The sequence below is a fragment of the Triturus cristatus genome, chromosome 10 (assembly GCF_964204655.1).
Source record: "Triturus cristatus chromosome 10, aTriCri1.1, whole genome shotgun sequence".
NCBI lineage: Eukaryota > Metazoa > Chordata > Amphibia > Caudata > Salamandridae > Triturus > Triturus cristatus.
In genome coordinates, this window is record NC_140593.1 from 98,094,015 (window position 1) to 98,109,940 (window position 15,926).

Sequence of the window (15,926 nt, forward strand, 5' to 3'; positions counted from 1 at the left end):
GGTCCTTGTATCACACTGTCTGCAAAAGTAAAATCTGAAAATAGGATGTAGTATCATGACCCGACTAATGTCACCCCACACCTTAAACCCAGTTAAATCGGAAAATGAGACTTATCAGTAACAACTGATTGGCAGCTTTAGGTTATTCTATATGGATTTTATGGTGTTTGGTATTCTCTGGGCCAATATTTTAAGTTGAATGTTGTCATGACTCATATAGATAATACTTTTCGAAACCATATCACTACAGGGGGTATATTGCACACATGTGAATCTAGAATGGGTGTTAGACCTGTCCGCCCTAGGGTGATCTTCCCTGTTTTTTTTCGCCCTTGCCTCATTTTTCCACCCTCTTTTTGGTTGGCTCTAGGTCTTCGGGCACCTTACCATTGCTGGTCAATGCTAAGGTGCAGGTGCTCTCTACCACTAAGATGGCTGCCACAGACCCCTGCTACTGCGGAGCGGTCTTTCAAGAAGCGCCCTAGTTGCCAGGAGCTGCCTAGAACCCTTAGGTATTGTGACATCACTAGCCTGACACCCCTGCCCATACCTAGAATGTAGAAGCCCCTGGAACCTTCTAGAATAGAGTGAGGTCACATGACTTGGGAATATAAATAGAAAGGGCGGGAAACTTCTAGCCAGTTGATGAGGTACCACTGACCTGGGGGGACCCTGAGCTGGAGTTTTAGGCAGAAGGGGGAGGGGGCACCTATACCACTAGGGGTGACTAGGTCTAGGCCTTGCCCTTTAAGCTGCGTGAGGAATCCTGACCAAACCCACTGACCTGGCCCAGTGTGAGGGAATCCCCAGGGGACCATCCAGAGAGGCCTGACTGACAGCAGCCTCCCACTCAACCCCCCCCCCCCCCTATTTGCCTTAATCAATCCCTCAACTGGGAAAAGGGCAACAAGCCAACAGGGCCACAAGAAACCACCAACGAGAGCGAAGGGCAAAGAACCATCCCTGCCACATGAGACCGCCACCTGTAACTGAGGAGCGCTGTCCTCTGACTGAAGCGCTGTGGCTGTGAAGCACTAAGGGACCCCCCCCCCTGTCATCGCCGCTGCCCGAGTTATTGAAGCGCTGTGGCTGTGAAGCACTAAGGGACCCCCCCTGTCATCGCCACTGCCCGAGTTACAGAAGCGCTGTGATTGTGGCGCGCTAATCGAGCCCCCACTCACCGCCGCTGCCCAAGTTCTGTCAGCGCGGGTGTGAAGCTGCCTCAGACTCTTCGCCGTTGCCATGGACGCTGCAGCTGACAGGAGAGCCGGCCGCGTCAGCTGAGGAGAGTTCATTCCGCGGGGACTCCAGAGGCCGCAACCGATCCCAGGAAGTTCACCATCCTCACGTGACGGGGGCGCCGGCCGTGTCACAGGCCTCGCCCCCGCCCTCATCCAGCCTCCTCCGCCCACATTCCGCCTTCTTCGCCCGCGTCATCACCCCGCGAGCTGCGCGGCTCCAGCGGGAGTGAAACAGCTTGAGACCGACGCAAGGGCCCCGGAGGGCCGAAGAGTGCAGGTAACGACCCCGGGGAGGGAGCGGAAACTCACGGAGCGCGGGGCCTGCCGAGAAGTGTCTAACCTAAGGGAGGCAGCCCCGCTCCCGCCCTTCCCCCGGGAGAGACTGTGACTGTGCCCTGGAACTGTCTTGAGGAGACTCATTGTGACATGGGACCTTCCCATAATATCTAGGGGAGAGCCAGAAGGCAAGCACACAGCCCCCATTAAGGAACTCCCCCTCCCTCATTGAAAGTAGTACAAGGGGACCATACCCCCCATGGCACGGGATAGAATCATCAGGGATCGAGATTTTGAGGGAGAGGGGGTTGGTACAAACGTTAATTAATTCATGCAAATTCGTGCCAATGTTTTGCTCAGTCATTAATTCATTCATGCAAATTCGTGCCAATGTTTTGCTCAGTCATTAATTAATTCATGCTAATTTACAGTCAATGTTTTGCTCAGTCATTAATTAATTCATGCAAATTCGTGCCAATGTTTTGCTCAGTCATTAATTAATTCATGCTAATTTACAGTCAATGTTTTGCTCAGTCATTAATTAATTCATGCTAATTTACAGTCAATGTTTCGCTTAGTCTTTAGTAATTTCATGCTAATTTATTGCCGAGGTTAGGCTTCTATCTAAATGAATTCATACTAGCCTACTCCCTGCTATAAAACGCTACATAAAGAGTCTTGTTCTTAAACACAATTGGAGTGGTGTCAGTTTCATTGCGTGCGTTACTCTGCCTAGGTGAATGTGTGTACTGCACAGCTACTTTACACAGAATGCCTTTGGGTGCCTTCCTGTCACGAGCCAGGCTACCTTTGTGAATGGGCAACCCCAATTCCAACAATGGGTCATACAGCAGTATTGATGCACGCCTAATTCCTTTATTATTACTCTTGACAGCTAGTGCTGCATGTCTTACGCATTTATGATTGCTCCCTTGACAGCCAGTGCCAAGTTTGCATTCTGTTAACCTGCATGCTTACCTCGTCCTTGGAGAAGGCGATGATATAGGAAAGACTCTTTCCCCATCCCACCTCATAAAGGAGGGGTTTGTCACAAACACCATCGCAGGGATCACAGTGGAGCCACCGCTTCTCTGATACACAGTACACTTCAGTCCAGACATGATCTGAAAGAAGGTGAAGAACAGAATCGGTCATCTCAGATCATAGCAACACCACCCCAGATTGGCTACTAAGCTTCTTACGGCCACAAAGTATCCCAGAGTACAACATTCCTTAAAAGGTTTGAAACAGACTTTAGAAAATTAATTTTATTTAGACAACTTCATTTGTTTTTAGCTTTTACTTTGCCTTGTGCTTTTTCTGTAATGTTTTATTTACTGTGAAAGTACTTATTAGATCCTTAAGAGATGATACTTACAATAATCTCCTATAAGAACTCACATTTCATACAATGTATTTGCAGTATTTACAGATTCTAACTTAATACTTTCCTATCTTACTTAGATCGCATACAATTACACTAACAATATAATTTCAGTATTATTGCGAATAAATGGACACTGTTGCAGCTCTCGAAGTAGGGATGTTTCTTTTCAGCTTCCTTACACTACCATAAAACATATTCCAAACTCTCATCAACACCCATATTACAATTACATAACAATTTGTGATTCAAACATATACCTTAGTAGTCTTTAATGCACAATTTATTAAATAGTATTTTCATAAAATCTTTTGTACTTCTGGCTATAGGGCTACAATATGATAGCAGTTTGTATCTTTCGTAACCTACCACTTTCATGCTTTCATCAAAACAACTGTGTTCATTTGATACCCATATTGTTTATAAAAATATATGTATAGCCATTGGAACATACAAAAGGACCCTGTTGAAATACATAAGGTAATACTTTCTTTTTACACTTTACCTCAGTATTCATGTGTACTAATTGTGGGAAAGTGCCATCTTTCTTGCATGGTATGCCCCCACGTTTTGCTGAATTGCTGAATGTACTTTGAGTGTGCCCTGGACTCCTGCCAATCAGGTGCCCAGGGCCTATTTTCCTTCCCTAAAACACAAAACCCAAATTGGCAAACCCTGACCACATGTCAGCCCCTGGTAAATGGTACCCTAGGTACCCAGGGCCTTGTGACCAGGGAAGGCCTCTAAGGGCTGCAGCACTCATTGTGCCACCCTTAGAGGCCCTGTACCCTTACACACACACACACACACACACTGCCCTTGCAGGCCGGGTGTCTGGGTACAAGACAAAACAAAGTCGACATGGCACACATCCCTGTGTGCCATGCCCACCACCTACACTGCCCTGGCATACATGAGCCACCCCTCTAGCTGGGTGCCCTATGCCAGTGGTGTGGGCACAGGAGCATGAGCCCTGTGCCCCTACAGTACCCAGGTCCATTCCTGGGACCTGTAAGTGCGGTGCTGCCATTTAAGAGTACATGGTGCTGGGAGCTCGTCAAACACGAACTCCACAGCACCATAATGGCAACACTGAAGACTGAGAAGTTTGGTATCAAACTTCTCAGCACATTAAGCCCACACTGATGCCAGTGGGGGATTTAACCCCTTCAGCGCGGCGGGAATTCCCCCGCGGTGCTGAAGGGTTTGAGCGCGGGCGGGGCCATGACGGAACGGTTCCGTCATGAGCACAGCGCAACCGATGCTCATGACGGAACCGTTCCGTCATGGGCATGGAAGGGGTTAATGTACCAAGCACCCCAGAGGGCATCTTAGAGATGCCCCCTAAAACCTAACCTACAATCCACATCTTTTCGGAGGCTGTCTAGGCTGCCACACAGCAGACATGTTGCTGGACCCCTGGGTAGGAGAGCCCCTGCTCTCCTGAGTCTGCAACAATGCACATCATGGGTGAGGTGCTAAATCTCCTCCCCCAGGAATGGCAGATGGAAGCTTCAAAGGCATGCCGCCTCTGAGCTTCCCCAGGCCACTGCAACCCCCCACTCTGGCGGGAAGCTTGGCCGGAAACCCCAAATAAGGACAGGAGATGTGCCAGCCTGCCAAGCCCACCCCTCAGGTGGGGGAGGCGAGGTGAAGCACATCTCCGGGCTCTCGCCATCTTGAAGATGGGAAACCCTGCCCAATCAGGACTAGGCTACTGCCCCCCTCCCACAGGAGAGAGGTAGGATAGGGGGTGTACCCACCCCAGGACAAGGACCCATTGGTCCCTGCCCTTCACCTACCTGTAACGCCCCTAAATCTAGTATTTAGGGGCACCCTGAACCTTCCTTCCCCAGATTGCAGATTCTGAAATCTGGAAGAAGAGCTAGAAGAACGAAGACCTGCCCTGCAGCTGCTAAGAAGAGGAAGACACCAACTGCTTTGGCCCCAGCGCTACCGGCCTGTCGACCCTCGAACCTGCTCCTGCTCCAACCCGGCATCTCTTGTGGCCAGCAACCTCACAAACCCCGGAGGACCTGGCTACCTTTTGACTCTAAACCCCTGGGACTCCCATGAGTAGAATCTACTTCTAATCCCTGGCAGCAGCCCGGAACCGCGAACCCTTCACACTCCGCACCCGCCAAGCCTGGCCTGTGCCGGAGTGAACAAAGACCACGAGGACGACCCTACGGCGACTGTGACCCCGAGTCCGGCACCCAAGGACCTCCCTCGACACTTCTGAAGAAGCCTGCAGCCTCAGAACCATGTGCCCCCCCAACCGCGATCAACAGAGGGTAAGATTTCCTGACACCAAAAGGCACCCCTGCCCCCGGCGCCCCGCGGCCCCCTGTGCCCAATCCCGGGGTACCTACCTGTCCTCCAACTACCCAACTTACCTCTCGAAGTGGTGGTGGCACCTGAAGAATCTTCGTCCCCAAGCTTGCAGTCTTTTTCTAAACCGGAGATTCCCCATTGAAATCAATTGAGCGCCCCAAGGCTCAAAAGCACCCTGCACCCAGCCATCCGAGTGGCCCTGGCAGTGTAACCTCTACACCTATCTACTTCCCCACTTGCCCTGAGTAAGTGACCAGGAGTCCAGCTCCCACAGCCGCATCATTGACTGTTTTTCTGTGAAATTTCTTTTAAGTGTCAATTTCTGCAAACTTAAAATATTCTTTAAAAATCGTATAACTTCTGAAAACGTAATTACTTTCCTGTTTTGGATAAAGGTCCCAGTACTGAGTCTAGGTACCCAGTACTGGATTACAAAAGTAACGAGAACATACTATACCTGCAACTTGAATTTTCTTCCATAGGGAATCATGGACTGTTTTCTAGGAAATATTTTCTGTCAACTTTTAAAATAGCAAAATATTGTCTAAAAATCATCACAGTAATTAAGTCGACTTTTATCACTTGATTCTAAGTACTGACCCAGGACTGAATCTAGGATCCAGTCCTGGAATTCCAAAAGCAATCCTAAAAGTAATCTGTTGCAAATAACTTGAAACTTCCATTGAACTCAATGCGTTATTGTGTTTAAAATTGTGTTGCCTATTGCAACCACTTGTAACTGTTTACAAAAGTCAATTGCATATTGCAAAAGTATTTATATAAAGCATCTCATTGTGAGAAAGTATATTTTAATACCTATTGTTGATTGTAAAATAAAACAAGCATATATTTTTTATACATAAACCATTGGCCTAGAGTTCAGTTATTGAGTGTGTGAGACCATTTGCTGCCTGAGTGTGTGCAACAAATGCTTTACACTGTCCTCTGATACTGCCTTACTGCTCGACCAAGATACCACTTTAGAGAGTAAGGTCATACCTAACTTTATCCTCTGCCACACCTCTGGGGACTGTGGACTCTGTACACCCTGTACCTATTTGGGAACAGTATATACAGAGCCACGTTCTCACACTAATGGATTTGTATGCTCTTCATTTCAGTTACATGAGAGGGTATAGAATGACAGGGAAGATATGGTACTGGATTCCATGGCAGATAGGGGAATCAGAATGGAGGAAAGAGCACAAATTCCATAGAGCTTAATCTGCCACATGAAAAAAAAATAAGGTGCAATTCCGTTCCACCCTTTTGGAAATAGAGCTGCTCTAAAATCCATATGGAAATTGCATTTGGATACATTCGACAATCCATCATGCAGTGCCAGATTAAGATATGCCGTTCCCTTGTGAGGTTTTGAGAAAGCGACAAATAGTTGTGTTTTTCTAAATGATTCAGTCATGTCAATATCATACATGAGAGCTCTTTTTATATCTAAGGTATGGGCAGCCCTTTCTGCAACTGAATCAGGTTGGGGAAAAATGACAGGTTGTTCAATTGATTAAGATGGAATTGTGAGACCACCAAAGGTTGGGGTGGTACACAGTACTACCCTATCCCCATGTATTCTTCCAAATACTCACTGAAGTTATGCCTAAAGCTCACGGACCCATTTGAGAGAAGTGATAGCAAATAGGAATGTTACCCTTCAGGATAAAAACTGGAGGGGGAAGGAGTGGAGGGTTTAAAATGGACAGCCCATTAATCTTCTTAATACAATATTAATATTCCATGTGGGAGGTGGTGGAACTCTAGGAGGAATGACTCTAATGCCCTTCTAGGAAGGCCTTGACAACTGAAATCCTAAGTAGGGAAGTGAGTTGCCTATTTTGAAGATATGCAGCCACTCCTGTTAGGTGTAGCTTTATAAATGTAAAAGCTAAACCAGAGGTATGTAAGTGAAACAAGCAGCAAACAATGCACTGTACTTTAGGTGCTAAGGGATCAATGTGTTTGGACTGACAAAAGTAAACAAATTTTTCCTGTGTACCTCTGAGAATTTCCATACATTGTTGTGGGAGATTAATGTATCCAAATGTTAAAACTTCAGGTACCAGATTGTAAGGTAAAGCGATCTGGGATCGGGATGTCTGATTTCTTCATGTTCCTGTGTGAGCAGATCCTGCCTGTTCAGTGTGCTTGTTGTGAACTACCGACATTTTGAGCATTGCTGCGGCGCCTATGTAAGAGCCACCAGTATGAGGGTGAAAGATGTCTGTTGAAGCTTGCGACACAGAAACTGAAGAAATGGAAGAGGTGGAAAAGCGTCAGCAAATAACCTGGACCTACTCATCCATAGTGCATTGCCCTTGGATCGTGGGAACCTGAAGAAGTCGGGGCATCTTGCATTTTTCTGCTATGGCAAAGAGATCCATTTGTGGTTGTCCACAACGCTGAAAGTATTGGAGGAGGACTTGTGGGTGGAGTTCCTACTCATGGACTTAGCGGATCTCCTCAGCAGGAGGTACCAATAAGTCATTGTCCACTCCTGATATTCAGCTAACAGGTGAATGTTGTATTTGTGAGCCCACCTCCAAATGGTCTGGGCTAACTGGGAAACTGTGGGAACTTGGTGCCCCCCTGCGTTTTGAGATAATACATTGCTGTCATATTGTCCATCTTGATGAGGGTTACCTTGCTAATTAGGTGAGGAAGGAAGGGTTTTAGCGCTAGGTGAACAGCTAGTAACTCAAGGTGATTTATGTTGAGATCTCTCTGACAGGGTGTTCAGTGGCAGTGAACAGTGAGATATTGGGAATGTGCTCCCTACCCTGTAAGGAAGGCGTCTGTTACTGTCCTGAGGAACTGGGTCTAGGAAAGTCAGTCCCTTTAACAGGTTGTTGGTGTTCCACCACTGCAGAGAGTGGCAAGCTTGAGGGCCGATCAACACGATCTAACTGACCCAACGCTTGAGTCCATTGGTGCGATAAGCACTCCTGCAATGCAAGCAAGCAAGCAATTTATTTATTTGTACATGATTAATTAAAATCTTTACAAAACAATAAAAACAACTCCGGAAGAGTCTGGGTGTTCTTTATGTTGTTGAATATCTGTGTTAGTACTACGCTCCAAAATGCCGCATCTGATTTGTACAGCATTGGTGGAATGACGTTTGGTCCGGGGGCACCTGTCGGTCTGCGCTAGCTATTTGCCTTTTGACATCGGCTGGTGTGGTGGCCAGATGTCCAGACTCGGTGTGGAAAGAAGAACTTGGGTCAGGCATTAATTTCTCCATTCGAGGTGGTAGCGTGGCTCCATTAGTGGCGGTTTCTTGGGTCAAGGCCGTTGTATAGTAATTATCTATTATTTCCCAATGCAAGCATTTTCACTCTAGCATGAGGATCTATGGTTATACATGAAGCCATCTAGAGGAGATGCATGACTTATTACTGTTACCTGTTGAGACAGACTTGTAAATAATAAAATCTTGTCAAGTAGTAAGGAGAGGACATCCACAATTACAAGCTTTTTTACGTGCACCAATTGCAAAGCCTGTAAAAACAGTCACAATATTAAGGCTTTTATGTGATCACCCTCAACCAAAGCTATTACTATCAAACATTTGACCAGCAATTCGGATTATTCTGTGCATGCTCTATCACACCCTTGCTCTCTTAGATATGTGGTTAGAACTATTCACTCTGCCAAGAAAAATATTTCAGTGCCTATACGTGCCATCACACAACCAGCACACACATTTAGTTGACAGGCATTTTCAGACATATCACAACAGTGAGGTTGTAACTGAAACCTGTGAACAAGAGGGTAACCGAGTGTTAGAACCTTGACATCTGGAATCCAGATACACGATCCATTGAGAGAAAAATCAGAGTAAGGATTGGAGTATTCATTTTCGGGACGAACTATAACTTCTTTGTAGACAGTCTCGTTCTAGATGATGTACTGTTCGGCTAAGTTTCATTTGATTTTCTTGATTGCTTGCTATTTTTTGGTTATGAGTTTTTAATCTTTTGAATATTCTGTTTTATAAATTGGTGATATTCCGGTCTTCACTTTGAAATGCTCTAGGTGGATTCTGGTCTACACTTTTCTTCACATCTTGGGTAATGTTTGATATGTACTTTAGGGTACACATTTGCCCACTTGGACTTATATTCATTATAGGCAGAAATGAGATGAGTACGTTAGGTTTTTCTCTGTGATTGAACCTTTGAATTACAGTTTTAGCCAACATTTACTATGTGGAATATATTATTTTTGCACGTTTAGGCTCAGTGCCTTGCACCACTTAATTATGAAATTAAATTGTACGTTTATTGATTTTGCTTTTTTCCCATTGCCATATATGTGTTTGTTTATTTATTTTGTCCTCTTGGGCAACTTGAGACAAAGCTCGTCTACTTAGCCCACTGGTGAATAAATTAGGTTATCGGTTTGATTGAAATGCTGTTGATTATTGTGATCAATTTAAAAAGATAAATCGCTTTAATATGTCATTTAGTTTTGCGCACATTCTGAATTCATGGTCTTTTCATATGATTTCTTTACCATTTTCTAGTTATTACAGGGTTACTATTTTGGTATTCAAGGTATTGGACTGTTCTTCTAAGAACCTCCGATGCTTACTATGTATTTCGGTGCGTTTGTGGTCCTTTCACTATTTTTATGATCACCTTTTCACATATATTGAATTTGTTCACACTATATCTCTAACCGAGAGCAAGGCATAATCCGAAACATACTGGGTGGTTCGCCATATCTGCAAACTTATAAAACTGCATACCTCACCTCCAGAAGTGTGTTTGTCATTTTGAAATTTTTAGGTTGAGCCTGGGCAGCGCATGCTCTGCGTGCCATGCTGTACTGGAGTATGTACTTGAAGGCCCGCCCACTCTCTGCTCATATTTATCATTGACTTGTGTCATAGTCCTTCGTAAATGCCGGCTTCCGATTAGTTATTAGGCTTGGTAATCTCTCCTTAGTACCGCCTTGTCTTCATTTGTAACCTCCCAGGAGGACTGGCCCTTTTACTTCAGTTGTTACACGGTACGTCTTTGTTAGTCTATAAGCACTATTTACTTTAATGAGTTTCTCTTACTGCAGGTGGGTCTCTCGTGCGCAGTTGTGACCACCGGCTTTTTTATTTAACTCGTAGCAAACGGGGAGCTCTTCAGAGGTCATGGGAAACAGAAGGGGGCAACTCAGCGATGCCTTCAAGCATTTAGAATGCAATAGGTCTCACATTTGCAAGAGTTTAAGCTATTGGCATTGTAAATGACAATGCCTTTTACTTATGTTTTAAAAACCAAAACATAAATAAAAGGCATTGTCATTTACAATGCCAATAGCTCAAACTCGCATACATGCAAGTCCTATTGCATTGCAGACGCTTGTTGTTTGTGTTTCTGATTTGTGACAGGCTTCTTTTGTCTGGCAGACATGATTTCACTTTAACAAAATCATAGAAATTCAGCAGTTATTGTATTGCAATTGCATTTGTATAGCGCTTACTACCCCTGATGAGGCGTCAAAGCGCTTTTTTCGGCAAGTAGCACGCTACTCCGGGACCCATAGAGCATTAGTGTTGAATTAGTATAGTGAAACATGCAAGTACATTTTAAAGTGGTGGATAGGTTAGTCAGTTATTTGGATTCGGAAGGATAGAAGAGGAAGAAATGTTTGTATTTATATAGCGCTTGTTACCTCTGAAGGGGTGTTGAAGCACGCTACTCCGGAAACCCATTAAGGATTAGTGGTGAATTAGTATGGTGAAATATGAAAGTAATTTGAGTGGTGGATATTAGTCAGTTATTTGGAGTGAGAAGGATAGCGGAGGGGTAGAAGGGGAAGAAAGGTATGCATTCATATAGCACCTGTTACCCTTGATGGGTGTTGAAGCGCTTTTCTGGCGATTAGCACGCTACTCTGGAACCCACAAAGGATTAGTGTTGAAAATTAGTATAGTGAAATATGAAGTAATTTGAGTGGTGGATATGTTATTCAGTTATTTGGATAGAGAAGGGTAGGTGGCGGGATAGAAGCGGGAAAGAGGTTTGTATTTATATAGCACTTGCTACCCCTGATGGGGTTTTGAAGCACTTTTTGGGCGCACGCTACTCTGGCACCCATTAGGATTAGTGTTGAATTAGTATGGTGAAACATGAAATTAATTTGAGTGGTGAATATGTTAGTCAGTTATTTGGATTGACAAGGGTTGGGGAGGGGTAGAAAAGGGAAAAAAGGTTTGCATTTATATAGCGCTTGTAACCCTGATGAGGTGTTGAAACACTATTGGCGAGTAGCACGCTACTCTGGAACCATAAAGGATTAGTGTTGAGTTAGTATAGTGGAATATGGAATTTGAGAAGTGAACATGTTGATTGAAAGGATGTCATAGCAGTAGGAGGCTTTTGGATGAGTAACAAGGGTTTTTGGAAGGGAAGAGTCAGAGGGAAGAGTTTAGGGAGGTTTGTTTTGGGGGATCGGCATAGTAAATGGTGTCAGATGATGCAAGGCGGGGTACAGTAGGAGAGAGTCTAGAAAGGGTTATTTTGGGGATCAGAGTAGTGGTATGGGGTTTGGGATAAATGAGAGTAGATGTATAGGGTGAGAGATGGGGTAGTGCATTGGAAAGAGTAGTAGAAATGAGTTTGAAATGAGTCAGTAAGTGGGCTAGAAGATATACTGAGAGAAGTATAGGCTGAGAAAATAGGGTAGTGCATTGGAAATACCAAATTAGAAGAAAGTGATAAATATATAGATCCATAAGTACATTGAAAGTATATAGATGCATAAAGAAGGTAAGTATATGAAGATTAAAGATATTGATAGAGGTACAGGAAGAGAAATAGGGTAGTGCATTGGATATGCTTTTTCAGGAGAAAAGTAACAGACACACAGATCCAAGTAAATGGAGGTACATAGATGCACAATGGAAGCAAGTACATGTAGACCAAAAGAGGATTTTTTTTTATCAGCATAATTATTGTAAATGTTTATACAAAGCAGTACACAAAGATAGGCACATATCAATAGTGAAAATAAATGCTCATATACGGAGGGATATGCTGTATATTTCTGTTTGTGTATGGTGCTTATGTGGGGAAGAGCCAATTCTTGAGTAGTTTTCTGAAGATAAGGTGGTTGCCGGTGGATCTTATGTTGGGGGTAAAGAGTTCCATAGTTTGGCTGCTTGAACAGAGAAGGATGTGCCACCCATGTTTTTTTTTCTTGTATCTTGGGATTTTGAGGCAAGATCGGAGGTTACTTTGTTGAATGTGGTTGGTGATTTTATTTATGAAGCGCAGTCCCATTCCATGTATTACTTTGTGGGTGATACAAAGTAGCTCAAACGTGATCTTCTGGCAACCAGTAACCAATGTAGGGCTTTCAAAGCAGGTGAGATGTGGTCTCGCGGTTTGATATGCAAGAGTAGTCTGGCAGACGATTTCTGAATCCGTTGTAGTCTTTTCATAGTTATTAAAGGTGATCTGTCGTAGAGGCTATTGGCTTTATCGAGTTTGGACAGAACAAGGGAGATGGTGGCTTGGACTTTGTGCGGAAATCTCAAATGGGTGAAAATTCTTAGCAGCGTTTTTATAGTGACAAAGCTTGATCTTGCTAGTTTGTCCACTTGGGCATTCATCGACAGCTTGGAGTCCATGGTCATTCTGAGGTTTCTTACTTCCTTCGATACTTTAGGCCAGAGGTCTTCAAACTTTTTGATGCCAAGACCCCCCATCAAAACATTTTAAGTGTAAGGACCCCCTCCTGACAAAAAAAAAATCTAGAACTTGGTCCTCCTCATCATTGCCAACTATCAACTACCATAAACGTCCCCAATTCCCACAGCAGATAATTTTTACATCAGGGCAAATAATTAAACAGTGTTTAGGAAACCAAAGGTCAGTAAGAGAGCTTGGGGGCGTGGTCAAAGGTGTGGCTAAAACAAAGCCTTATTTATGAGGCATTGGCATAGGGCAGCCCCGCAGGTTTTCTTGCTGCTCTGCCCTACGCCAATGTGAAAGTGCAGGAATACACTTTATTTGTGAAATATGGTGCATTCCTGTCCTTTCCCCCTGCATTGGCACACAAATTGCTGCCTAGCGCCAACATAGGCAGGTATGTTATTTTGCAGCAAGGGGCACCTTCCTGTAAAAAAAGAATCCCGAGAGGGGTTTTCCTCTTTCTATGTGCGCTGCAGAATGCAGCACACATAGCAAGAGGAACACACATTCTGCAGCAAATATGGAAAGAGGAACACACATAGAAACAGGGAAAAACAAGGAGAATTGAAAAAAAATTCCTCGTTGCGCCTGCTGTGGGGAGGAATAAGGTTTTAGCACTGCCCCAGGTTTACATGGTTTGACAAATCTGGGGCAGCGTCAACATCCGTGGGTGTTTCGTGAGAACACCCACTGAAATGCCTATGGAACGCCTACTTGATATAGTGTAAGGCAACGCAGCAACTTGCGCTGCTTTGTCTTCCTCCATATCTATGAGGCCATGCAAAGCCATGCAGGGTGACTTTGCGTTGCTTCATAGATATGATTGAGATGCCTGTGCCACCAAAGCTTAAAAAAAAGGTGACACTTCGGCAGCGCAAGCCTCTCATAAATCAGCCCTAAAAATTTTTGTTAGTTTTTTTAGGTCTTTCACCATCAGGTAGCTACAAATAAAATAAAATCTGTAGCTTAAATGAAAAATAAATTTACTAAATGGGAAATGCACTGTAGTACATTATGAAACTTCTATTATTTAATGCACTGCAGAGGTCTGTGTGTAACCAGATACACACAGAATTAAATTTGGTTGGCGCAGTGGAGAATAGTGACTTGTTTACTTTTAATACTATGAGGTCACAGCCTGTGACAGAAAGCACAGTGAATGTGTAAGTCGTTATTTTATACTTGCATTACACACATAATACAGACTGCTACAAACTGTGCAAATAGTTTTAAAATAAAATGGAGCTTCCAAAATGTAGATTTGAGTAAGACCATAAGTAATTCTTTTTTTTTTTGCATACTTGTCCCTTCAACACCTCCCCAGGGGTACTAAGCACTGTGTAAATGCAGTTATGGTTAAAAGAATGCACTTCACAGCCTAGTTGTTAACTCTTCACACCACCATGCAAAAAAAAAAATAACAACTTTGCCATCAAAATGCTTGGAGTAATTCAAGCAATAAAAGCCAGAACCACTCCCAAGCACCCTTTACATTTGCAGAATAACTCCTAGCACACATTTGCATGTCATTCAAGCAGCAGACACCCTGGCATGAAGACTTACTTGAAGGATTGTTTTTACCAGGCCTCTTCGTTTTACAGCACATGAGTGAATTAGCTTAATGAAGGGTCCGAGCCCTTGTCCAAAAGGAAAAGCACATTTTGCATTCCAGGCAGAAGTTAGGCCTGATAATGCGCAACCCCCTTCCCAGGACTCCACGGCCCCCCTGGGGCTCGCACCCCACAGATTGAATACTGCTGCTTTAGGCGGTGATCCCAATTCATCAGGCCAGGCGGCAAGCGGGTCATAATGTTTCCAATCGCCACACGTGAGTATTTCCGTTTTGGAAGCATTCAATTTGAGATGGCTCCAAGTCATTCACGGATTCAAGGCTCTAAGACAACTGTAAATTGGGGATTTTCCATTGTCTTTGGGGCATTCCAAGTGAAGGAGTATTTGCGTGTCATCTGCATAGTTATAGCACGCGAGGTGAAATTGATTGATCAGCTGGTAAGGACTTCATGTAGATGTTCAAAAGCATGGGCGAGATGATAAGAGCCTTGAGGGACCCCTGCTTTTGTGGAGTTTGGTTTGGGTGTGGATGACATTAGTTCGGTTTTGAAGGTAGGACGCAATCTAGTCTAGAGCAGTTCCCTCTATGCCAGCTTCATAGAGTCTTTGTTTCAGAGTGTCATGGTCAACCGTGTCAAAGGAGGCCGAGAGGTCCAAGAGGAGTAGTGCAGCAACCCCGTTGCGGTCTACTGTATTCTTCAGGTCATCCCAGATGGCAAGGAGGGCAGATTCAGTGCCTCTTCCCGGACTAAATCCTGTTAACTTAAATGAATTGTGACATCTGGGAGAACACTGCTCTATCAAGTTGCCCAGGAAAGGTCCATTTGTAATGGGTCTGTAGTTGTCAGGGTTCAGTGGGTCCAAGTTTGTTTTTTTCAGTTAAGGGCATATGTGTGACCTTTTGAGTTCTTCTGTAAATATTACGGTAGTTAAGGAATCATTGATGATTCTTCTTACTGGAGTGGCAGCAGAGGTTGTTAAAAGAATGGTCTTGAATGCTTGTGGTTGACAGGGGTCAGAAGGGCTGCCGGCAGGCTTGCTCGCTCGCTTTGACCAAGTCTATAAATTCATCATGTGAGATGTGTTGGAAGGAACGGAGAGGCTGGGTTAGAGTATTCTTGGATTGTTGTTTTGCACAAGGGTTAGTGCTGGTGCTTTGTTTCTGTTTTAAGTACGAGTCCAATGTGTCTGCTTTGTCCTTGTAGTGATTTGCCAGTTTGTTTGTGAAATCTTGAGTAACAGGCTGAGTTGCTTCTAGGCAATTTGGTTTGCGAAATTCATTGAGCATTTTATAGAATTCTTTATTTGCACATTTAGCATTTTGAATTCTGTCTGAATAGTACCTTTTCTTAGCTTCTTTGATAGCTGACTTGTATAATCAGTTATTTTTCTGTAGGTGAAGTTTGTCTTGTT

At 44.1% G+C, this 15,926-nt stretch overlaps 1 protein-coding gene across 3 annotated transcripts in view; it reads right to left on the reverse strand.

Annotated features, from left to right (window-relative positions):
- NGLY1 (N-glycanase 1) overlaps window positions 1–15,926 on the reverse strand; it is a 354,362-nt gene that overhangs the window by 160,079 nt on the left and 178,357 nt on the right. For all 3 annotated transcript variants that reach the window (XM_085630539.1, XM_085630540.1, XM_085630538.1), the window contains one exon: window positions 2,496–2,641. In XM_085630539.1, the coding sequence (XP_085486665.1) occupies window positions 2,496–2,641 (146 nt within the window). The remainder of the gene's footprint in view (window positions 1–2,495; window positions 2,642–15,926) is intronic.